Below are 25,878 nucleotides of genomic sequence, written 5' to 3'. Positions count from 1 at the left end.
ATTTATGGCCGGAAAGAAAGACATTTGGAGGCATTGCTGTCTCCTTAACAGTGGAGGATGGAGAAAGAAGCGAATCCTTATTGAGAAAGGGAGGCAGCCACAGCAAATATTGTTGTTTTCTGTTTCATGTTGTTCCAAACAGGGCTGTGTGTTATGCAGCTGCCTGAGGTAACTTTACGCAAGCCATATCTCTTAGTCATGCTTCTCTTAAATCAGGCCACATTTCAGCTACTTTTCACTGTTGGTCTCAGCAGAGAGAGTCCTAGATAATAAACAGGCCACAACGACTGGGTCAAGGTAACCTTGGGATACGCTTATGTGATACCTTGTTGTTGTAGATAGAAGGGGGGCGTGCCATTCTGCTTGATCTCTGAGGGGCTGCAGCAGCAACAAGTATCATTTGTCAGTATCCTGCTTTAAATAACTGTGATGGGGCTGTTCCCTTTCCCTTGGTAGCTTGAGAGTGAGAAAAGAAAACCACTCTTTCCAGATCCGGTGTGTCACATTAGTTTCTCTGTCCTGCCCATGTCTTCTGGTATTAAATTATACCTGTACAAATCTGTATCTTTTCCTCTCCCCGCTTTTTAAATAAATGAAGCCAAAAGAGAGACAACAGTGCTTTAAATGTACAGACGTTTAAATGCACTTACTTGCAAGCATGCTAAGAACTAGCATTTCGAACTCGATTTCATTAGGAGGGAGGGAGGGAGCTGAAGCATAAAAACTGCAGTTAACTCTTCAAAAAGAAGAAGAAGAAGAAGAAGAAGAAGAAGAAGAAGAAGAAGAAGAAGAAGAACGTAGCATACACTTCAGTGATCATCTTCTGCAATGCCAGGGTTCTCCATAGCGAAAGATTGCTGTGAAACTTGAAAGCACTGCAGATTCCTATCCAGCAGTTGGCTCATGAGACTTATCACCTTGCTTAATCCTTCTTGCAAGCCACGCAGCGAGAGCACTCACTATAACAAATTGCTAAGTTTCTGCAGTGCTTAAAAATAGTTGCAAACACTTCATAAACCGAGGCCAAGGCATTTCGCTCGGCAGGAAATGCTGCAACCCGCAGTTTCACTTATCTCTCCAAAAGGTCATGATATTTCCCAGCAATGATTACTTTATAACAAGTCTCTGCCCTTTGTGTACGTATTGATATGAAGATGCCCCAACTTGTTTGAAAGTTACGGGACCGATAGGAAAGGGCTGCAGAATTCACACCATTGACAAAACTCCCCACACCACTTAGATTGAGGTTTATGTTCTTCCAAGATACTCCCAAGAAAAGAGTACGTTAAATACATCTCACATCATGCTGTGCTCGGAGAAGGCTCAGCACAGAGAACATCATATTATTTTATTGTCAAGTTTCAGTTGCTCTGATTACTTGGTCGAGCTCGTTGCAGAATGTTCTGGAACTAGACCGCAGTCCAGCACAATGAAGAGCTCTTAAGCCTAGTTGTCTTCAGCGGTCGGTTTCCTCTGTGTTCGACTGGAGCCATAAACCTCTTGAAAATAAAACTAATTGTTTCAGGATGCTGCATGTGGATGTAAGCTCCTGAAAAAGAACTGAGGGTTCATGCACTTAAATTGGCAAAGTTAATCCTTCTGAGAATCTAGATCTTTTCTAGCTGCCCTTGGCCAAAATCTCCAACAAGGCTGCGCATAATAGACACTGTGTCATCTGTATTAAGTGCATTGAAATGTAATTTAATCCATAAATGTAGATGTAGTTGGGAAAAGGCTTTTCTTTCAGATCAGATTGGCTAGTAACCATGAAGTGGAATATGGTGGGTTTTGTTTTTGTTTTTTTGTTTTTTAGGAGGCCAAGGCGAGCTTTTATCCAGAGCTCATTTGAGTTTCCTGGGACTGTCTGTGCCATTTTAGTCCTGCATAATTTGTTCCAGTGCATTCTTTGCTTAAATGGCACACTGTAGCATAGTTTGTGTGGAATGATCCTTGGAGGGTCTGGTTATCCTACTACGTACAGGAATTTTCTTCCTTTTTATCAATGGTAAAATGGAATTGCTCTGCTGCTTCATTTCTGTGTATCGGGTACAGTGAAGGGAGCCTTCAGGCTTCTGAGATCTATTTTGATGTTTACTAGAATCCCGAGGTCCACCAACCAGAGCCAAGTACAGAATAGTGGCTGGATAATGAGAGCACAGCTATCAGTGCTTGACTTCCGGTTGAGCCCAGTCAGGCCTCTGTAGCACAAGGGTCAACCGACATTAAAAACACCTCAACACTATATACTGCTGCAGCTTTTCTTCACAGAGTTCAGAATGCAGGCTTCCTTCCAGTCCAAAGGTTGGGCTCACTCAAAAGGCCTGAGACTTGACAGCTTTCTCTCCTTTATACTCTTACCCACACACCTTTTGGCCACATTTACAGTGTGCTTTTAAAGCACTACAATACCATTTTAAACAGTCATGGCTTTCCATGGGAATCCTGGGAGCTGTAGTTTGTTAAGGGTGGTTATTGCTGTTAGGAGGCTCCTGTTTCCATCCCAGAGGTACAGTGGTTTAAGCATCACAGGGAACTCTGGGAATTGTAGCTCTGGAAGAGGGAAAAGGGGTCTCCTAACTTCTCTCAGCACTGGCCTTAATACACTACAGCTTCCACAATGGGGATGCTGTTACAGTTTTTAGAGTGGCATTTTCAGCAAGACTTATAATGGCACTTTGTAAACCTTTTGCAAGAGCTTTGTCCCTGACTACACCACACCCCTTCACCACCGATGTGGGACTTGGGATACTTGCACCAGTTGAAAGGCACAGCTCAAGTCACCCGTGGTCACAGTGGCCCATGGGTATTTTAAAGGAGCCCAAACGTTCGTCAGAACTTGCCATTTCACAAGGCCAAGATTAACTAAGGGTGTTTCTTGGAACAGCCCCACACCTCCCTTGGGAGTCTGCCTGATTCCTGCCACATTTGTTGTTCTCCTTTGTTGTCAGGATAGGAAACATTGGCCGCAATAAAAGCCCAGCAGCCTTGGATGTATCTTTCTAAGGGATGTCTCAGCTCTGCTGCCCATTCAAAATAAAGGGATATTTTTTCTTTCCAAAAGCCCTCATAAGTTGCACAGGCAATCTGGCACCTAACTAGACCAGAGACTACATTCACCTTTGCATTTGATGTGCAGATTTATATATATATATATTTATATATATTTAAAAAAGTGAATTGCAATGACTGGGGTAGAAACATAATTAATTATATTTCAGGAATTATCAGCCTTCTCCCAGTTTTGCAGCCTGCATTTTTAAAAGCCCACATGATGCATTTTATGCCCTATTTAATTTGACCCCTAGGCCACTAGCATTCTCTTAATCTGATTTTATTTTGTTTTAAAAGACTTGGCTGCTATATTCCTTAGTGCTATGCTGAAAGAAAAAAAACACCCCCTCCCTGAGATACATGCCCCTTAGCCGGCTTCTTTATGAAAGTATCCGAAAACTCAGTTTATCAACTCCAGGCTGTAACTGTGAAGATCGATTCTAGAAAATCTTTAGGTGATTTAACAGGGAATGATTTTCCTCAGCCTCATTTTCTTTCACTGTTCTTTACACTGAGAAGAAGGGTAACGAAACAGTTTTAACATTTGTGCAGGAGTAGAGAAAGCCAAGTTATAGTACAAATGAGAGACTAGTTGAGCCTCTATTTCCAGTCAGCAATTAAATATTTTTAAATTAAACATGTCAGTGGGTTGTTTTAAAAGTAATAAACTATTTTTAGCATGGGAGAAACATCCTGTAAGATTATGGAGGAGATATATCATTCCACTGGTCTGGGGGATATTATTCATCAGGAAACAAAAACAAAGGTATGTGTGTTGAAGTATTGTTGTTTAAAAGAGAAATATGGTCAACAGTTAAAGGTTCAACAATTTACTGGGGTTGCCAATCCCAACCCAAAGAAACTACCTGTAACTTTGAGAGCTTTTTTTTTTTGTAGTGCTGATGTCTTTGATCTAAAGTTGTTAGCTTAATTTTTATTCCTTCTTTTTTCTCCACCCACCCCAGTTCATTCCGTTATGGCACTTCAGACATAAGGTTCCCAAGCAGTTTCCACAGGCCCAGTGTTAGAAATTAGCCAGGCGCCAGGTGCGTTTTGCAACTAGTGCGGGTCCAGTCGCAACCACGTGGAGATCTCTAGATCTCTAGATGCTAGATTGGTGACTGGGAAAGGTAAAGGTAAAGACGACCAAAGCTAAAGGTAAAGGACCCCTGGAAGGTTAAGTCCAGTCAAAGGTGACTATGGGGTGCGGTGCTCATCTCACTTTTCAGGCTGAGGGAGCCAGTGTTTGTCCCCAGACATCTTTCCGGGTCATGTGGCCAGCATGACTAAACTGCTTCTGGCACAACGGGACACTGTGATGGAAGGCAGAGAGCAGGGAAACACCGTTTACCTTCCCGCCACAGCGGTACCTATTTATCTACTTGCACTGGTGTGCTTTTGAACTATTAGGTTCGCAGGAGCTGGGAAAGAGCAATGGGAGCTCACCCTGTTGTGCGGATTCAAACTGCCGACCTTCTGATCAGCGTGCCTAAGCGGCTCAGTGTTTAGACCACAGCGCCACCTGTAACCCAGGTTTATGGTGCCATTTAGCGATTAGATTATATACCTGAGTTTCTAACACTGTCCACTTCTCTGCTCCTTGCTTACAGTAGCGCTCCCTACATCCCTCCAAAAGTGGCCCCTGTAGTTTGGGCTCTGGCATGGCACTCTGTTAGACAAAGTGGGCCCCTACAGTAGATGTGGAGGACCTATGGCCCTCCAGATGTTGCTGGACTTCATCTCCCATATTTTCCCTGCCATTGGCCATGCTTGTTGGGACTGATGGAAGTTATAGTCCGGTAACACCTAGAGGGTCAAAGATTCCCCACACCTGTTCTAGAGGGAGATTTTTGAATTCCTGCATGTACACTAAGGTGCTACTGTGATCCTGTATTTTGTTGCTTCAGCACAGTCTAACTCCAGTAGGGGAGTTTCTGCATAGTATTGTCTCAAGTTCACTCATTCGTATTGTTTTCTGTGCTATGTATATTTGGAAAATGGCACCATTGTTCGATGCTGGGGTTATATTTCTGGGTTCCTTTCCCTTCCTCCCCATGGTGGAAAGAAGCACTCCTGTATCATTAACTTAGTGTTTTCTTGTGTTTTTATTGCCTTTTAATGGGAACATACAGCAATAATTGGCACTTAGAAAAATATTATGCTTTTAAGCAGCATGTATAACAATGGGAAAACATTCCATCCCAAAATATTGCCGTCTTTCTCTGTTCCTCTTTTGCTAATGAACGTAAAAGCTCTTTCCAAATTTCAAATGGTGACTCTGACTGCATTCCAAATGAGTCTTTGACTTAATTTTAGCTTTTGATATGCTTTAGCGCAATTAATATGTTTTGGCCTGGTTTCTAGCTGGGTTTTCAAATGTGGCTATTGGTTACTTTCAGCTGTAGTCACTGAGTAGTTTTGCGAGTGGCTAAGGTGTGCTTGGGGGCATCTGCAGGCCCCACATTGGTGACCCCTGAGCTATGGCATATATTTGTGAACCTCTCTTAAAATGTCCTCTGGTCTTGATTTGGCAGTGGAATGCCTCTGGCTGATATCTCTAGTAAAAGTAGAAAAATCTCCATTCAACTCTTAACAGCTGGGCTTTTCCACTTGGAGGATGATTGATGCCAACATATAATTTGTATATTATGCTGGCTGTGTGACTTTCATTGTGAGTTATGGGGATTAAAGTGGATTTGCAGCTGGGTTCCTCACATCTAAATACCAACACTCTATGGCCTCATTGGCCCTTAAGTTATGGACTCTGAAGCACCCTTCATTTTTGTGGGACTCGGAAAGTTCCAGGTTCAATCCCGGCATCTCCAGGTGGGGCTGAGAGTCCATGCCTGAAACTGTGGAGAGCTCCTGCCAGTCAGTGTAGAGTCCCAGGGGTCAGCAACTTTTTTCAGCCATGGGCTGGTCCACCATCCCTCAGACCTTGTGGGGGGCCAGACTATATTTTGGAGGGAAAAAAATGAACGAATTCCTATGCTCCACAAATAACCCAGAGATGCATTTAAAATAAAAGCACACATTCTACTCATGTAAAAACACCAGGCAGACCCCATAAATAACCCAGAGATGCATTTTAAATAAAAGGACACATTCTACTCATGTAAAAACACGCTGATTCCCGGACCATCCGCGGGCCAGATTTAGAAGGCGATTGGGCCGGAACTGGCCCCCGGGCCTTAGTTTGCCTACCCATGGTGTAGACAGTACTGAGCTTGATGAATCAATGGTCTGACTCATTGTAAGGCAGTGTCCTTGTATCTGAGCAGGTATGTCTGCTTCCTGTGCCATTTTGGTAAAATCTGGAGGGAATCAACATGGGGGTGGAATGACGGATCCTATTAGTTGTCATGCCAGCTTCATAGGGTGATACAAGAATTGAGCTTCTATTCTGTGACATCATAGAAAGAAGGCATACTGTTTTATTGTAAAGATTGGCCACACAGTTATTCCCACACCCTTTATACCAAGGGTGGGAGCCAAACAGATCTCCAGGCCTCTATAGTCAGGGCTTGTTTTTCAGCTGGAACTCACTGGAACTGTGTTCCAGCACCTATTTTGTGTGTTGTGGCAGCCCCATAGTATTGTGGTGCTATCCCCACTAAGGGCTGTGCAACGTGGGCAGCGGGCAGGGTGAGCCAGTGAAGAAGAGAAGTCCCACCCCCCTAAAGAAAGCTCAACAACTTTGGGTGGGCGCTCCCTGCAAAGTCCCAACACCTCTTTTTCTAGAAAAAAGCCCTTTCTATAGCTTTTGTTTGTTTATATCATTTCCTTATGCCAGAAGGCCTCAATGTGACTTACAGCAAACAGTAGAAAAGGTTCAAATCCCCACTCAGCCATGAAGCAAACTGGGTGACCTTGGGCCAGTCACTGCCTCTCAGCCTAACCTACCTCGGGCGCCCCCGCGAGCCCTCCGGCATACCGGGTTCCCCCTCCCCAACCTGCCCCCGCCCCCACAGACGGGCGGGCACTCGCGCGCCGGCAGGCGGGCGGGCTGCAAGCTGGCCACCCTCGCCTCCCGGAGCCCCAGCTGGAGCGCTGGAGCGGCGTGGGGCTTTGCGCGCCCTTCCAGCACTCCAGCTGGGGCTCCGGGAGGCGAGGGTGGCTGGCTTGCAGCCTGCTTGCCCGCCGGCGCGCAAGTGCCCGCCCGCCCCTCATCCCCCGCCCGCCGGCGTGTGAGCACCCGCTCCAACGCCACACCCCTCATCCCCCGCTCGCCCACCCCCCCTCTCTCGAGGGGCGGCCAGCGCAGGAGGGAGGCGGGCGGAGAGGCGGCAGGCCGGGGGCGCCGAGGGATCGCCGCGCCGTGGCCGATCCCTCTAAGATGGCCCTGGTTGGAAGTGTAGATTTTGGCAAATTTTGCAGCAACTTTTGTGTCCGCACTTTCACCTTTTGAAATATGGCAACTCTACCTAGTCTATCTCAGCGTGACCACCGTATGAATGAAGAAAGCCGATAAATAGTCCTCACTAGCCTGTTCCACAACCTCCTTGAGTGCATTTGGCCTGGCTTGAATGTCTCCTTGAAGTGTGACAAGGTCTCTTGCTTTTGGTCTGGTTAGACAATGGGGGGGGGGGTGTTGTAGGCGCCTCTGGAAAACAGCCTACTGTACAAAGTTCAGGTCATAGTCATAACATTCCCCCCCCCCGCCCCCCCGGAAGATTGTCCATTGGGGAAAGTTTCCCCTTCCTGCTTTATTCACTTATTTCGTGTCCTGAGTGATTTGCGACCTTCCACAGTGTCGATTGTGCTTCTATGGATGGCTCTCGAATTACAGGCATAGTTCAAGGCTTTATATTTTCTGTGTTTGCTCAGGGAAGAACAAAGGCAAGTAATGGATAAAACAGCGCACTGAAAATGACTCCACTTCTCCAAAGATAAATATTGTTACAGCTTTATCATCCAAGCTATGAAGTAGGCTGAGAAGGCTGCATTCATCATCTCCTACATAATTTGCATTCTAGGGAGTTTTCTTTTCAAAAGTCTTAGCATATTTCCACCCCCCTAACCTTTCAGAAACTTAAATATATTGAGGAAAGGAGGAAGAATTGTTGGATATTAAATCCGTTACTACCAACAAAGCGAGGGTCGGGGGGGGGGAGAAACTGGAACTGGTCCATAGGCCCAATATCATTATCTTCCCCACCTTTCAGCCACCTGACATCATGTCCGGTGGCCTTTATTTCTGCCTGCAGGGGTCAACAGAAGCCCCTTTCAAAGCACTGTCTTGAAAGCCTTTCCCAGCGGGCTGGGGTGCCAGAGGTTCCCCACCCTTGGACTAACAGACAGTGTATGTGTGTGTGTGTGCGCGCGCGAGATTTCGAAACCCAGCTTTTATTTCTGGGAGAAAAGGGTTTCTATGGTTTCCACCTTCCTCCTTTGCCCCATGAGTGTGAAGACAAATGGCCTCTGTGTGAGAGCGAGAACACAAGATGGTTTTATACAGCTCTCCTCAGAATTAGCCGCCATAGAGCTTTCATAGTGGCCCCTCCTAACTTAGCTTTGCAGTCTGCATTGACATGTTCTGCCATAGCCTTTCCCCTTCACAAAGGGGTCAGGAAATGGTTCTGCCTCAACTGGGCCCTAGTTTTCCCCACTATCTGCTTTAACTGGTGGAGCGGACTTCATCCTGGCCGGCTACGTTTAACAGATGGTGCGGTTATTGCTTAAGACGGTAGGAAGACAGAGGAACAAAATGACAGCAGGTCCCAGAAATCCAAGTTGGTGCATCACACTGTATACTTATTGATTTTGGGGCCAGGAATATTCATTGAACACGAGGCATGCTAACTGCAGTGCTGCTGGGGGAACCTGATCCAAGCTGGCCAGTAGCCTCTTCATTATTTTCCTGGCGAAACCCATGCTTGTCATGTCACCACTGCAGTCATAATCCTCTCTCTGTGTGTGTGCTGTCCATGCCATTGTTTGTGTGCATATATTTCACAATAAACCACACTGCACTGAAACAATCTACTAAACAAAGGCAGCTGTTCAAACAGCTCAGGACTCGAGGAGTGTGTGCTTGTAGTGTTGGACGTTGCTCTTGGCAACTACATCTTGTTTGACTTGGGCTACAATCCACTCGCTTTCTCCTGCTGAATGTCACAAGGCAGAACCCACAATTGGATCTCCTCTCTCTTGTCACTTAAGGGAAGCCATTCTGTATCACCTGTGGTGAAGGGTGAGCAAGAAATGACTGGAAAGCATGTGGAGAATTTTGTGCTTTGAAAGGGAAGGGCGCTAGCTCAGCTTTGGATGGTGAAGGCCTCAGATTCAATCCCTGGCGTCTCCAGGCAGGACACAGAGAGAACCCTGTCAGAAACCCAGTCAGTCAGTATGGACAATGCCAGTGGCGTAGCGTGGGTTGCCAGTGCCCGGGGCTGCGTGGAGGAGGGGTGGGATGGAGTACACACACACATTCAACTGCCTAATGGTGTCTGTATCACCCAGAAGATTGCAGGTGCTGAGATAAGAAGAGTCATCTGGAGAAGTCACTTCCTAGTTTGCATAGAGAAGCATTTTCAGCTTCTCATGCTCCTATGTAAGAATAACAGATAAATAAGCAGGGGAATCTATGGGCAAAGATGAAGATGTGTCCATTATGAGAGGGTTTAAAAAAATCTTTATTCCACTTCATTATAAACATAGATACAAATATATATTCCAAGAAAAATGGTGAAAAACCAATAAGCACCTGCATGAATAAGAGAGGGGTTGGAAAAGCTCACTAGTGCAGAAAACAGAAAAAGGATAAGGAAAGGAGGCACAACAATTATTTGCAGTAGACATATTGGAAGTTAGAAGTAAATGGTTTCAAAACTCGGCATCTGAGGAAAGAAAGGGCAAAGGAGAAACCCTGCTGTGGAAGTACCTCCGCTGCCAGATTATAAACGACTTTTGAATGAAAGCAGAATGAAGAAAGATCTCAAAAGGGATGAAACGCTTATTTCTGAAGACGGAAATGAGGAAAATGAATAGCCAAGGAAACATACAGAGAGGTAAAAGGAAAATAAATGGAAAGCCATGAGCAGTAGGGGAGCCAAATGAGAAGCGTGTGGATGACAGATAAATGGAGTAAATATATGCACGCACACACACACACACACACACACACACGGCTTTTAAAAAGCCATTTGCAAGATAGGGGACTCATTAAATAGACAATCACAGGGACAAAGAAAAGAACACAGGAAGTACAAAAAGACATCATATTAAAATCAGGAAAGGGAAAAAAAAAAAAACCACACCTGATGATGGAGTTGATGCTAAAACTGAGATTTGGAGGGGGGGGAAGGTCCCCTGTGTGTAATGTTTGCAAGGTCTGCTTTGATACTGTGTTTTGGTTTTATTGCATCAGAATCTGGAGGTATTCCAGTCCAGGTTTTATCAGCTGCCTAAACAAAAAGTCTCTCTCCACTGGTTGGACTTCAGAACCAGGCAGTGATGACAAATTCTGGTATGCTTCATTCTACATTTCCACATTGAACACTTCTAGGTAGTCGTGCTTGAGTCCAAGAAGCACACCATCCCATAGAACATAATGTTTGTGATGGTATGGGCACTAGTCTGGTTTTGGTAAAGAAAAGAAGAAAAATGGTGCCTCTCAAGCTCATGAAGTAAATACTGTAAATCAATATATACAGTTGTAACTTGGTTTTCGAACAGCTTAGTTCTCGAACGTTTTGGCTCCCGAACACCACAAACCCGGAAGTGGCTGTTCCAGTTTGCAAAATATTTTTTTGGAAGCCGAATGTCCGACGTGGCTTCTGTGGCTTCTGATTGGCTGCAGGAGCTTCCTGCAGCCAATCAGAAGCTGCACTTGGTTTCCGAACGTTTGGGAAGTCGAACAGACTTCTGGAACGGATTCCGTTTGACTTCCAAGGTACGACTGTATTGCAACTCTGTGAGGGGTAAACTACAGTTTCCAGGATTCTTTAGGAGGGGAGAAAATGTGTCAATTTGCAGATCCTCTCTCAGTGATTTTCTGCGTGGGCTGGTATATAGGGGTGTACAAATCTGCCAGTTTTCGTTCTCTTAAGTTCTCATTTTTTCAGTCTTAAACACAGCGCTCTACATTTCTGCAGCAATCTGTGGTGTCCCCCCCAGCCCCGATACCTAATGAAAATTCAACAGTGTTTCAGTGCAAATTTCTCCTAATACACATATCTTTGTATGCAATTTTGATTAACATAATGTATTTTTGCAAGCAATTTTCTCCAATATATATAATGCATTTTTCTATATTATTTCCACCAATATATGCAATTTTTTTGCACATTTCCCCCTAATATATGCATTTTCTGTACTTACTGTATGGTAGGAAAACTGCATTGCAAAATTTGGAGAAGTGAGAATATCAAAGAATAGTGTTTCATTTCACATATTGGTTCAATAACTGCAAATGAGGTAGATTCTCATTAAAAAGCAAACAAAAATCAAAATTCTTCCTTATGCATACTGATACATGTATGTATTTCTGTTCAGCTATTCTGCACACTTCTTGCAGAGTATGCAACTGAATTATTTACTTTGTGTTAAAGAAGAATCTTAATTTTCAAGGTTAATCGAATGTATATATTGAGGCGAATGGTCTGAGGCATACAAGATTGATGCTTTTTTATCTTGCAGCTGAAATAGAAGTATTAGTGAGACTAGTTTGATGTATTTTTATGTAGATTAATGTGTTTTAATTTCAGATAGCATATTTTGTGGAACCAATATAGTTTTGCACTGACATGTCTTTCTCAATCTAATGCATTTTAATCATGTCGCTCTGTTGCTTGTGCGATTTCTAAAAAAATACCTGAACGCATTAACTATCATTGGTGGGCACTTCAGAAATATATAATATACATATGATTAACCTTAAATGGGACCGTTTTTAACCCTTGGCCACTTATATTAAAAAAAATAAAACCCTGTTAGGAAATGGCTAGATGTTCATTAACCTTCCTAAACAGAAGTTTAAAAAATAAAGGATTGGTGGACATTTAACTACCCCAAGCCAAATTCTAATGTATCTAATGTGCTGCTAGTGTGTGAAAACAGCCAAGGTCCAAGTATTCCCAGGCATGCACCTCCAGATGGTGGAGACATTGGGTGCCATTCTGGTCCCTGGGCATCTTCGCTTGGCCTCAAGTGGTTGATAAAGGTAAAAGTAAAGGACCCCTGACAGTTAAGTCCAGTTGCGAACGACTCTGGGGTTGTGGCACTCATCTCGCTTTACTGGCCGAGGGAGCTGGTGTTTGTCCGCAGACAGTTTTTCCAGGTCATGTTGCCAGCACGACTAAGCCGCTTCTGGCGAACCAGAGCAGCGCACGCAAACACCGTTTACCTTCCCGCCGGAGCGTTACCTATTTATCTACTTGCTCTTGACTTGCTTTCGAACTGCTAGGTGGGCAGGAGCTGGGATTGAACAATGGGAGCTCACCCTGTCGCGGGGATTCGAACCGCCGACCTTCCAATCGGCAAGCCCTAGGCTCAGCCAGATGCAAAATGTGCCTGGTGCCTGGTGATTTTCTAATGCTGTTGGACTCCCGATTTCCATCATTCCTGACCACTGGCTGGGATGGGAACCCCAAAAAACATCTAGATGGCATCACATTGGCTTAGCTTCTAAAGTGCCACAAGATTCTTGGTTGTTTTTGCAGGGACAGACGGGCGCTGCTTTCCCTCTGAACATAATTCCAAACTGTTGAACTGTCCCATCAGTCTGTCATGGCAAAACTGTCGAGAAACATGTGGAACTGCAGATGAAACATTAGCATTTGTTTTATTCTTACCCTATTCCAGTGTTTTTCAACCACTGTTCCGCGGCACACTAGTGTGCCGCGAGATGTTGCCTGGTGTGCCGTGGGAAAAATTGTGTTTATTTGATTCCTATTCAAGAGAATTACTTTATATATAGTCAATATAGGCACAGAGTTAATTTTTTTAGCATTTTCTAATGGTGGTGTGCCTCGTGATTTTTTTCATGAAACAAGTGTGCCTTTGCCCAAAAAAGGTTGAAAAACACTGCCCTATTCCAAAATCCGCCTGTTCCTTAACAGCAGGGAAGGGCTTACCTGTGGCTTTTCAGATATTGTTGGACTCCAACTCCCATCAGCACCAGCCAGCATGGACAGCAGCCAGAGATTATGGGATTTGTAGCTGTAGATGGAAGACGCCAAGTTACCCACCTGCTGCTGAGTAGCATTATAAATGGTGTTAGCTTCATGAATTCTTCCACCTTGTAAAGCTTCTTTTTAATCCTGTGGGTGGGATGGAATCTAAAAACACTTGGACACATTTTATTTAACATAGAAACTATTGATATGAGAATTAAAGCAAGCACCTCTTTCTTGCAGTGAAATGACCACCGAATGCTCCTTTGTTTCAAGTCATTGTAAGCTAATCAAACCGTGGAAGAAATCTGCGCGTTCCAAAATAGTCCCTGTAAGAAGCGTGACTCGATAATGCTGTGAAATGCCTTTATTCATTTAAGCAGAATGAAAACATTTAACTCTCTTTGAAATTGATTTTGCCGCATTTAGAACATTTATAAATACCAAAGACTAACATTTTCATTGAAGCTGTTGCTTTATTCTGCTTTGAAGAATCAAACCCCCTCAACCCCCACTCCACCCACATGCAAATTTTTAAAGGCAAGGTTTGAAATGGTTTTTTTTTGGGGGGGGGGGGGGAAGCCCACAGAAGTATTAGGGAGAATGAACTCAAACCAAACTTGGAATGAAAACCGGACCCAATCTTTGTTCCTGAATCAGAACCAGTGGAGACTGACCCATCAGGGAGAATCTGGCATTGCCCCACGAGCCTCAGCCAGCCCCCACGTGCCTGCCTTCTTACTTTATTTTTTATATAATATTTTTTATTAAATTTTACATATATTCTTTTAAATATCTATTAGTATTCATCTCTTATACATGTTTTTGACTTCCATCAACCACATCTCAAGATTTTCAAATTTCTTAATTTCTTCTTATATTTCCAACTTCACTATTACTTTTTATCACAACAATTAATTATTACCATCCAAAATTATTTCTGTAATATTTCCTAAAATTAACCTTACAAAACTTCTTGTAAGCCTAGTAGCGTGATTTGTTGTTTACAATTGTCTTTCAAATACTTCTCAAATTTAGTCCAATCTTTCAGGAATCCCTGGTCCTGCCGGTTTCGAATTCTTACTGTCATCTTGTCTAATTCTACATAGTCCATTAGTTTTATCTGCCATTCTTCAATCGTCGGCCTGCCTTCTTACTTTCAACTTTTCTAAGGAGTGGCACTTGGCCCTCCTTCATCTCAGCTTTGTCCTTATCTATCTTAGCAGGAAGAAGGACGGGAACAAATGTTGCCTGTCAGTCACTCTGGCTCCACCTCCTCTTGGCCTCCCTTCCAATCACCTTACCAGTCCCAATGGCTACTACTGGCCGCCACTGTCCTGAAGTCCTCTCTGTAGAGCCTAAAATAATAGTTATTGGTGCCAATGTGGATTTCCCCCCAAGGCAAAACCAGTTTCAAAGGAGGATTATCCTCGGGACAAAGGCAGGGAAGGAAAGGTCTATATTTTCCCACCCTGTGCCCATGTTTGTCTGAACTTGGTAATGATCATCCTTCCAAACGCATGCTAGCTATCAGTCTTTTGGAGAGGTGCACTTGGCGCAACCCTGATCCTGAGGGCATTAAACCGGGGCCAGAAGAAAGTCAATCGGGCAGTGCACAAGATGGTCCTACAGTGGAATGGCAGGGTGATTGAACACCCCGACATTACTTTCAACTGAGAGTCCTTATGCTGGCCAGATAGGGCGCACTTGTCAGGGGAGGGGAACGAGATCTGGTTGTCTGACATATAACAGGGCCTAAAATCTGGGTGGCAGATGTAGGGGTTTGGCAGCAAGCCTTTTGGCTCCAGTGGCAATTTAGGCATTAGGTAACCTCAGCATTGGTTGGAGGGGGTTGTACCCTCGCCTTCCCTTCCAGAAATAGGGTATCCTGTTAAAAAGATCCGTGATGGAGTTGCTTCTGTCCATTTGCCCAGATGGGGGGCTTGGGTCTCGGTGCTCCTAAAGGCAGGGATCCCCCTATTTGATGTAAGTCATAGGAATCCCCACTGCCGGGTTGACCCTGATGTCATTTCCGGTAGGCAGCCTGGAAATAAATGGGGACACAATGCCTATGCCAATCCATCTGTAGTCAATAAAGTTGTGGCCTGATTCGATCACATTCTACTGCGTGGTCTCCTTTATTGGTAGCTCACCTGAGCAGTAGAATTGGGGAGTGCGCGTCCTGGGCCTGCAATTAATCATTCTTCCCAGGGAACTCTGAGAATTGTAGCTCCCTGTCCAGTTTTCAGCCATTAGGCCAAACCCCTGTAAACGGGTTGCTGTAAAGCACACTAAAAAAAGCTGTGCAAGAGAAACCAAAAATTGGAATTGTTTCATGCAAAAGAGAGAGAATAAAATCTGGTTGGTGCATGCATTACTTTTTACTCTCCTGCTTGCTAGTTAACCTAGAAATTGTGTGTTTTAAAGAACCATGCTGGTATGAAATGCAAACTTCTTGTTTCATCTTTTGTTTGCAGGTCAGATTATTATTACTAGCTACAGTTCAGCCTGTGGCGCTCCCCGCAGCAAGTTACAGCAGCAGTGGTTTTGCCGCAAACTTTGTAACTAACGAAAGGCACACTAACACTGCTTTCTCTCTGCTTTCTAGGTACCTTGGAATCACCAGGCCTCTCACGTATCCCGTAAGGCAGAATGGGAAGTGTATGGCTAAAATGATCCTGAGCGTGTGGCTGCTGTCGGCTTCAATTACTTTGCCGCCCCTCTTTGGCTGGGCTCAGAATATCAATGACGACAAAGTTTGCCTCATCAGCCAAGACTTTGGTTACACCATTTATTCCACGGCGGTGGCGTTTTACATTCCCATGTCCGTGATGCTTTTCATGTACTACCAGATCTTCAAAGCCGCCAAGAAGAGTGCGGCCAAACATAAATTCGCCGGTTTCCCCCGCCCCGAAGAAAACGAAGGGATCGTTTCGGCAAACGGCATCGTGAAACTACACAAGGAATCGGAAGAGTGCACAAATTTTTCGCGGCTGCTTAAGCACGAGCGGAAGAACATCTCCATCTTCAAGAGGGAGCAGAAAGCTGCCACCACCTTGGGGATTGTTGTCGGGGCGTTTACGGTGTGCTGGCTGCCGTTTTTCATACTTTCCACCGCCAGACCCTTTATCTGCGGGACGTCTTGCAGTTGTATCCCGCTGTGGGTCGAAAGGACATTTCTCTGGTTGGGTTATGCAAACTCTCTCATCAACCCCTTTATATATGCCTTCTTCAATCGGGACCTGAGGACAACCTATCGCAATCTGCTGCAATGCAGATATAGGAATATCAACCGTAAGCTATCGGCCGCAGGCATGCACGAGGCCCTGAAGCTTGCTGAAAAGCCAGAGTTTGTTCTGTAAGGTCATTTTGCCTTTTATTATACTTATTTGCTGGTTCTTTGTGTAAGCTTTCTCTTCCAAGTAACACCAAATACAGATAAGAATGATTGTGTTTCAGTCTTATCCCAGTTTGTTGTGGCTTTCCCCTCAAGAATCTGGAGAGAATGCTAAGAATTAGAGTTCCCTTTCTCTACCCAACTACAGTTGCCCCATGAAGGCAGAATAACAACTAAATAAGCTCATGTGTGATTGCTTAGCATCATTGTAGTATTTGGATACCCCAGTGCCAAAAATCTTTGTATTAAAGCAGTTGTATGTGAAGAGGGTGGGTTTTTTTTTTTTTTAAAAAAAAAGATAGTGAGAATCTTAAATTAGGATCTCTGTCTGAAGATCTTCTAGTGTGTAGCTATTCAAAACTGTGTTACTCCAAACTTGGTAGCTGCTTATACTTTTTTCCCCCAGGAGAGCATAACCACAAATTAGCTATCAGGGCTAATAGTTGTGGGCACATAGCTGTTGTTTTTAAAGCTCTGTGATTGGATGCTGCCATTGATTGGCTCCCATTGTTATTTCCTGCACTCCTCAGATTACCAGCAAAATCTGGTGAATGATCCATGGAGCATTTTGCCCGAATGATTAGGTGCATGCCTGCTTGGTGTCTTCTAGGCTTATTTTTCACTGCTTCTTGAAGTTTAACTTGACATGTGTTTAGAAAGCATAAGAGTTTTGGAGAACGGATGGACCCCAAATAAACAATGGTTTTGCTGATCACAACCTACAAGCAGAATCTCAACATTATTTACTTTGGGGCAGTCCCAAAGACTTTTTATAGAACAATAAGTGGCTTTGGGATTGCAGGGTCCGCTGAGGCTAACTGTTGCAAAAGGTGCGTCTTTGAACCCTGGGACCTTGACCAAAATCCTTGTTGATCCTGTATTGAAGTTGAGAAGCTAACAAAAAGAAGCAGTGCTATCTTGAGAGCTTTGGTACGTTTGAAATCATTGGAAAGACAAACATAGACAACAGGGTGAATTGTACAGTGGTACCTCTGGTTGCGAACACGATCTGTTCCGGGGTGCCGTTTGCACCCCGAAAAGTCCACAACCAGAGCGGTGCTTTTGCGCATGCGAGAAGTGCGCAGAACGCTTCTGCACATCCGCAAACTGCACAGAATGCTTTTGTGCGTGCGTGTCCAGCGAAACCCGGAAGCAAACACTTCCGGGTTTGCCGCGTTCTTAACCCGAAAAAACGCACCATAAAGCGTTCGCAAGAAGAGGTATGACTGTATAACAGGTGAGGAACTTTTGGTCCTCCAGATGGCGTTAGACGCCAACTCCCATCAGCCCCAGGCAGCATGGCCAATAGTAACCAATGATAGGAGTTGGAGTTCAGCAGGAGGGCCACAGGTTCCACTGCCCCATTGTATATGATGTGATTCAGAGGGCCCTTTTAGGCATGTACAAATACATGCACATTTGCAGTAGAGCATAGATAGCCAATGCTGCTGTCTAAAACTCCCATCATCCCTGATTATTGGCTATAATCTCAGAGCTGATGGGAGTTGTAGTCCAAAAAATCTGAAGGTATTACATTGGCTTACCCCTGCACTACGATATCATTTTCTCTCCCTTTCTTTTCCTTTTGGCAGCAGAACTTGGTACTCTGCTGGGCTATTTCTGATGCTACCCTGCATTTGGGGAACAATCTGTTCAGTAGCACAGTGGTCTCAAAAGCCTGACTGCACATACCAACTTCTCTGCACAGCCCTCTGTCCATATTGTGTTGTTAAGGAACACGATGACTCCCTCCTCTGCTGTTAGTGGGAATGAGATCTGTTCAGGTGTTTGCTCAGGTGGTCTATTGGCAGGACTTTGCTGAGAGCATCTGCTTCTTTGTAGGAAAATTGGCCCCGTGTGCTCTCTCACTTTGCCATATTTCTAAAGAAAGGAAGTTATTGTGCTCTCCCTCTTTCCCTTATTGGGGGCATGAAAGCTATCAAGTGAAAGTAACACTAGGCACCAGAACATGATGAACAATGGCAGGAGTGATGTAAGGGTTGCTGCTTTCAGATCATTTTTGTTTTATGTTTTGCCCAGGTAGGGTTTCTTGGGGGTGTGGGGCAGGGGGATTTGCTTTTGCATTGTTGTATTTTGATATATTTATTTACTGTTGTTTTATTGCATTAGTTTTATTTTATTTTATACTTTTGTGCACTGCTCTGGAATATTTTGAAGGGTGGTTAATAAATATTTCAAACCCTAATATGTATTTAGAAAGACGTCTATTTAGAAACACAAGTTGGTTTCCTTAAAACAGTGTTTTTCAACCAGTGTTCCGCGGCACACTAGTGTGCCGCGAGATGTTGCCTGGTGTGCCGTGGGAAAAATTGAAAAATTCAAGAGAATTACTTTATATATAGTCAATATAGGCACAGAGTTAAATTTTTTAACATTTTCTAATGGTGGTGTGCCTCGTGATTTTTTTCATGAAACAAGTGTGCCTTTGCCCAAAAAAGGTTGAAAAACACTGCCTTAAAACATGCAGTTTCTCTGCATTGCTTTCATGGGTGGTCTTGAGAAAACCTCATTGGCTTTGGACATCCCTAGAAAGTGGGATGGGGGTGGGGGGATCCCTGGAACAGTGAGTGGCATGGCTACCATCCAGCAGCATCGCCCAGGCACTCCTGCTGCCCTTTGCCTGGCAATTTCAGCCACTAAACTCAGCCTGCCAGTGTCCACAGGTTTCATCTGTTCATGAATAGCCACCACTTTTCTTCCATCACCTTCGAGCACATACACGCATGATTTGTCTCGACCACATCCAAACACACACACAAAACCCATGCCAGCTGACTTCATGAAGAATGCCAAAGGACTCGTGCACTCATATTTCATGCTCCACTCATTCACATTAGTACTCTGGCTTCAACTCACAAATAACCACTGGCTTCTGTTGATGGACTTCTGAAGATGAGCTTCAACCAAGTTTACATCTGCAAACATCAGCTTGCTTCCTAGCAGCTTCCGAATGCGAACTCCACTGGCTTCCATCCACCAACATCTGCCAGCTTCTGCTAGGTCCCTTGCCAGACATCGGCTTCCTACCGTGGATATCAGCCACCTTCCCATGATCCCACTCGGTTGCAATCCCAATCAGCAAGCAAATTTGCCTTATTACAGCACTCTGCAGCCAGGTGACCACCACCTTCCATTTGCCCACTCGCTTCCTCCACATGGAAGAAGACCAGGCAATGAGGCATGCCACAGCGGGGTTATTTGAGACCACCCTAAAACTTAGCACCATGGAGGAAGATCACCCGGAAAGTATGTAGTATGTAGACGCAAGTGGGGATGCTGGTGAAATTCTTCACATTCATTTTTCAAGTTATCTCCACCTATTTGTTTACATTGGTGTTTAGACCACATGCAAGCATAGCTTTTGATTTTCCACTCCACAGATGGTGTTCCATATTTGTTCGGGGTAAGAGACGTGCCAAATGATTTGAAATAAATCTGCTGCAGGCAGTCGCTGAGCTGAGGATTTGCTTATTAAATGGATGAAGCCGTTGCTTTATCAGAGGCACTTGTTGGCAGGAAAGGGGGAAGACCGCAGTACTTGTTTTCTTTTTAAAAATGCTAAATGATTCCTGCCGAGCTTCAAAATTCATTGTGGGTCCTGAAGGTAGGATTTATCAGGGCCTACTATCCTGCAGAGTTCATGGCTTGGCTCTTTAGGTAAACAAGCCAAGCTTTTTAATTCAAAGATAGTTTGGGGAAAGTAGGGAAACTCAAATAAACCTGTGTTGTATGAAAAAGAACCTGTTTCAGCCCACAATGCAGCTCCTTCTATCATTCCTTTTGGAAACGTGGACAATCCTGGTGTGCGGAAGAACTGCAGCCGAGGGATTCCCACACTGCCCATGTAGTTTTGGGAAAGGCCCGTTCTTCCAGATTTGAGTGGCCTCTTTTTTAATTTCTCAGCCTTACATCCAGGATGTTCTGCTTGTAATCTACAGCTGCTACCTTCCTGAGACTGTCAGCCTTGGCTCCTCCTCTGCTGGACTCAGGCCTGGGTCGCTCACCAGGGCTTTCCCAAAGGGACAGCTTCTGTCCTTTGCATGCATTACTTGGGAGTAAGCCCCATTGAACTTGCAGCCCAACCCTATGCAGGTTTTACTTGGAAAAGAAGTAAGCCTGCATAAGCTGGCAGCCTCCGTGAGACTTTGCTTCTGAGTAAAGATGCGTAGAGTTGTAAGAGATCTAGAGTAGGCCAGAAATCCTGTTCCAGCCAGTGGTGCCATCAATGGAATACTTGGGGGCAAATTTCCAAGACTCGCAAGGCAGCAGGGCTAGCTTATACCACATTCTCAGTAGTAAGTAAAGTAATGCAAAGTTACCTAACTGCAACCCTTGTTCTTTCTGGAATGATAAGCTTTGTATAAGAACATATTTCAATTTCTAACAGGCAAACATATGGTTTTTACTGATGGTCAGTCATTCTTAACATTAAACGGTAAAAAAGTACTTTTTTGGTCCATTATTTCTTGTTTCATTTACTGACCTTTATTATTTATTATTCCTTCCTTCTGAAACTAGTTTTGACCTTGGATAAAACCACATGGTTAGTTAATTTCATTTTTAATGCCTATTTTCGTTTTGATTTCAAAACTTAAGCTTTTCTATTTTTCTAATAAAATGAAAGCCAAACCCTGTGTGCATCGTATTCTGACGTCTCTTGTAAATCTTCATCCTTCAGTGTGCTTGGTCGTGTATCACCTCCTGCCCTTCCCCACCAGAGTAGGATGCTTAGACTGATGGGGGTACCAAAGAACATACTGTGTGTATGTCTGCTTGTTTGTGTTCTTTAGGGCAAAACTACACCTTACTACAAAGAACATGGAGCTGCTGCTGAACACACCATCCCTGGGTTGACTCTTGTCCCCGTTCCCCCCCGGCTTTAACATTTCACTCAACCCATATCCCTACTTCATTGCAGTGTGCATTTCTCCAGCCCACTCAAAACTTACCCGCTGATGGAAGGAAATGCACCTTGTGGGCACAGCACATGTTAAACCAGATGTTTATATGGAGAGAAAAGGAAGCCCCATTTTCTGTGTAGCATGTACTGTAGTTCTCCCCTTAGGGCTAAATCCTGAATCTCTGTACATCCAAGTGCCTGGGCGTTGGGCAGTGAAACACTTGCCCTCTGTCAGAGAATGCATGCCATCTCCTCTGTTTCCTCGAAAAAGTAAGCAGAGAGAAATGTATTCCACCTTCAAAGGACCGTTGGTAGGCTTGAATGACAGAATACTCGGTAGCCTCGAGGACAAAGAATGTTGCATATGGGGGGGGGATTCTGTGTGCAAAATATTGTTGCACACGAAACTGCAAATATTCCTCCATATTGACTCAGCTCAATCTTGGTGGGTTTTTGCTGGAGAAAGTGGCAGGATTTGGCCTTTATCTTCTTTCACTATTGTGACAGTGTTGCTCTACGTATGTCAGTAAAGAGAGCTAGAAAAGTACTTCCAGTTCCTAAGTGTCCACACCAGAGGTTTAAGTGCCTTGCAACGCAACTGAGGGCTTGTCCAAGAGGTTTCCCCCTTGCGCCACTCCTTTCCAAGGGAAAAGCTGCTCTTTCGTGATAGGGCAGAACAACTTGCAATCTGGGGGAAACTTGAATTGCTGTTTGCTCTGACTGAGCAGCAAAGAGCAGTTTTCCATGGGGGAAAGCAGTAAGACAAGAAGAAGTGTGGGTAAGCCCTCAGTGCTTATTTGCTCAGAAGAAAGTTTCACTGTGTCTGGTGGGTCTTACTCCATCCCTTGCAAACATGTTTTGGACCACAGCCTTAAATGTCTTTTGAGCTCTACCCACAATTGTTGGGCACTATTTACATGCTATTATTAGATGAACAATAATTATTTTCAACACCTCTGTGTTGGCACTTAGTTTCAGTGGGAGGAAGTCTTTCTTCGTGCCAACCTAGCAAGAAATCTTTCCATACAGGAACTTTCCAGAAAGCTGAACTCCATGTTGCCACAAGCAAGTCCATGTTTCCAAACGTGTGACTGTCGAGCTTAGCATAGGAGCAGGGCAATTAGCAAAGAGAAGGTGCTTCCAGGACCACTGTTTTCCCTAAATAAATGCCCATCTTGGGATGTTTATTCCACCCCTGCCAAAAATCAGTGTATTTCTATTCTTGGGGTACAGTTGGAGGGAAAACAGGTTTAATGGAAAGTATTAAACATCTCCTGAGGACCCATCTATTTCAAAAGGTTTCTATGGCTCATAAGACTGATCACACAGCTCTATTTTATTATTTATTGATATTTAACAGAATGTTTTATTCCTGTGTTCTTTGGTTTTACTTATGTATTTCTTTGTATTTCTGCTTATAATGTTGAATATAGAGGTGGGGAATCCCACTCATTCTACACTGAAAAATGTAACCCTTTCATTAGTGTTACAGGGCAAACACACAGCTGGGATTCCTGGGTTGCATCCAAAGATACATTTAAGGAAGTTCGTGGAAGGAGAGTGTTTCTAATAAGATACATAATAAGACACATTGAATAGGTTAAGGCTTAATCTATTGATCATTAATGACATGCTATGAAGCAATGAGAGGTGTGGATCTTAAGGCAAATTAACTTGAAATTCACAGAAGGAAAGTTTCCCATTTCCTCCTCTTCTCTGAACCTGTTTATGCCCCCCCAACCTCTGAAGAGTCCTTCTGAATAATGTGGGTTGTGATACCAGTGTGCGTGTGTGTTTGTGTGTGTCCTGGGGGAAGGAGGTCTAGGAAACATCTGTAAATTCAATTAAGTCAACATATTTTGGATTTAAGCCTGATTTGGGGAGCTTGTTTCTAAGCAATTTTGCTTTCTTTCCACATAACTTTGTCTCAGTCTGTAGTCTGCTTTCTTGTTTTCGTTTTACAAAAATTCCTAGAAACCACTGTTATCCAAGACACCTACAGAATCCTACTTCTCTAGCCCCTCAACTAAGTTCTGTGTCTTGGTCACATAAAAATGTGACAAAGAGACCAGAATACACACATACACACACACACACACACACACACACACACACACACACACATATACAGGCAACTCCCCGTTTGCGTGGGGGTTGAGACCATTGATAAGTAAAGGCCTGCAACATTTCTGAGCTGATGTTTGGCTGGGTAAGTCAGGAGCATCGCAGCTCTATCCTCTGTCCTTCCTCCTCCCTTTCCCCCTTGCAGTCATCACTCAGAAAACCCCCATTGACTGATTTTCACCTTAGACAAATAATCCCCACTTGTGTTGTGTTGTGATTGTCCCCAGCCTCCCAGAAATCAACCAGGAAGGGACACATCCATCAAGTGGGAACTTCTGATCAGAACCTGCAGTGATAGCTATCTCCTAAGCATTGTTCTCTCACCTATCCATTTAACCTTTAGATCACTTCACCTTCTTCTTGAACAATTCTGAGAAGGCTTCCTGTTGATCACACCTTGCTTTCTGAACCAACCAAATTCTGTCTGTATCCTACTTGACCTCCATCTTTCAGAGGGCTGGTTCCTAAAAGTCTCCTATGACCTGTCATGCCTATCCTTGACACGTCATAGGACTCCCCGAAGGGACAGGGAATCTTCTTCTGTACGCTATGATTATAAGTTAAAGAACGTTCATCTTGATACATTTCTGTGGTTTTTATTTCTTTAAACAGGAGGAGCTCTGATTACTCAAGAAAAAAGAGCCATGACTTATGACTGGATGCAGATGAAACAGTCATATGATGAATAAGGCACTGCTGCGCAAGGAACAGCATTGAAGATTCAACCTGCAAGGAGAATGTGATGGGCTCAGGAAACACACAGGGTCTTCTTGGGAAGGGGATACTGTAAAGAAAGTCAATGAGCTTGGTATATTGTATTAAATGTACTTCAGCGGAATACAGTGATATCTCTTTTAATCGCCTTTTCTTTTCTTCAGCTGAACCGATGACCATTGTGTACAAATAAACCATTTTCTTTGTTGGGGAGGGGGGGGGGGGAAGAGAAGACGACAAGATTGCATAGGCAATAAGCAGTTTGATGCATGACTGAAATGGCGAGGGAGCTCCCTCTCAGGTGTGCCTTATTTTGAGGGGCTCGCCAACCCGATGACTTTGCCAACTGTCCCTGTTAGTTGTTCTTGCAACCCCCCAACCTTTCAACAAGAGCAGGCAAAATTTCACCCTGGGTATCAATATTTCCCTCGCAAGGAGAAACAATCGAAAAGCTGTGGCAACAGAAGAAACTATAGATGGGAACTGGAGGCTGAGGCCTGTATCCAATGCAATGCTAAGTAGCCATCATCCCCTCAGCACCATTTGTGTAATTAGACTTCCCCTCCCACCTTCCTCAAATCTGCTCTGGAGATTTGAGGGAAACCCCAGATCAGATTTAGGGGGTGCACAGGGGGAGGAAAGCGGGGAAAGTCCCATTATGCAAGTGGAACTCCTTGTGTGGATGGGACGGTTGCTTAGTCCTGCATTGGATAAAAGTCTTTGCAACCTTTCATCTTTATCAGTCAATGTAAATTATAAAGACCACTTGGTTACAGTTTTTTAACAACTTGTTTCTGACCAGGAAGACAAAGTAGGAAGGGTAACAACACAGCTTTAGTTTATTTTTTGCACATTCCACCTCAGCCCCCTTTTTTGCTCACTTCCTTCCCAACTTCCTCCTCTTCCTGTTGCTGAGAATCATGGGAAGTGTAGACACCACTAGATTTATATTATATAAGCTTTCTTGGAAGTCTATGCTTTCCAACCTGTCCATGGTTTGCAAATACAAATGGGAAATAAACTTGTAGCGTTTTAAATATACCAGTTTCCTAATGCTGTGAATATTCAGGAAGGGACTATGATACAGAATGTATTTTGCAGGGTTGTTAATGTTTTCCAAGCAAAGGATTATGGTTGTGAAGATGCTTGCCACTGCAAGGTGCGAAATATTCTGGGCTGGCTCCAATGCACAAAAGGTTAGCCAAGCTTGTCTCAGATGAGAAGATGCAGCACAAGCCTAACCATGGTTTACTCAAAAGGATGTCCAGATTTACTCCCAAGTAAGTATGCTTAGGCTTAGAACCATACAGCGAAAAGAGATCTTAATTGTGTATAAAGAAATTAAAGTGCATGCTTCAAAAATTTAATTAGCTGCTGCAGAGGGGACAGAATTAGAACTCACCAACACTGCAGTCCTGTAAGAAATTATCCCCAGTGCTTCCCTGGGATGGAAGTTTCCATTTAAAGATTTTTGTCAGAACTGTGGTGAAACACCCCTTCCTGTGGTTCTTACCTAGCTCAATGACCCACCCACCCAAGACATGGCAGCTATTTAA

At 44.1% G+C, this 25,878-nt stretch overlaps 1 protein-coding gene across 1 annotated transcript in view; it reads left to right on the top strand.

Moving 5' to 3' along the window:
- The window catches only part of HTR7 (5-hydroxytryptamine receptor 7), a 35,697-nt gene extending 11,169 nt beyond the window's left edge, over positions 1-24,528 (top strand). Inside the window, exons 3-4 of the mRNA XM_033148064.1 lie at positions 15,775-16,524; positions 24,221-24,528. Coding sequence (XP_033003955.1) covers positions 15,775-16,524; positions 24,221-24,263 — 793 coding nt within the window. The 3' untranslated portion in view covers positions 24,264-24,528. The remainder of the gene's footprint in view (positions 1-15,774; positions 16,525-24,220) is intronic.
- Positions 24,529-25,878: the final 1,350 nt, after the last annotated feature.

This window comes from Lacerta agilis, chromosome 5, assembly GCF_009819535.1.
Source record: "Lacerta agilis isolate rLacAgi1 chromosome 5, rLacAgi1.pri, whole genome shotgun sequence".
Classification (NCBI taxonomy): domain Eukaryota; kingdom Metazoa; phylum Chordata; class Lepidosauria; order Squamata; family Lacertidae; genus Lacerta; species Lacerta agilis.
Note: the sequence above shows the minus strand (reverse complement) of the source record. Positions and strands in the feature narration are given on the sequence as shown.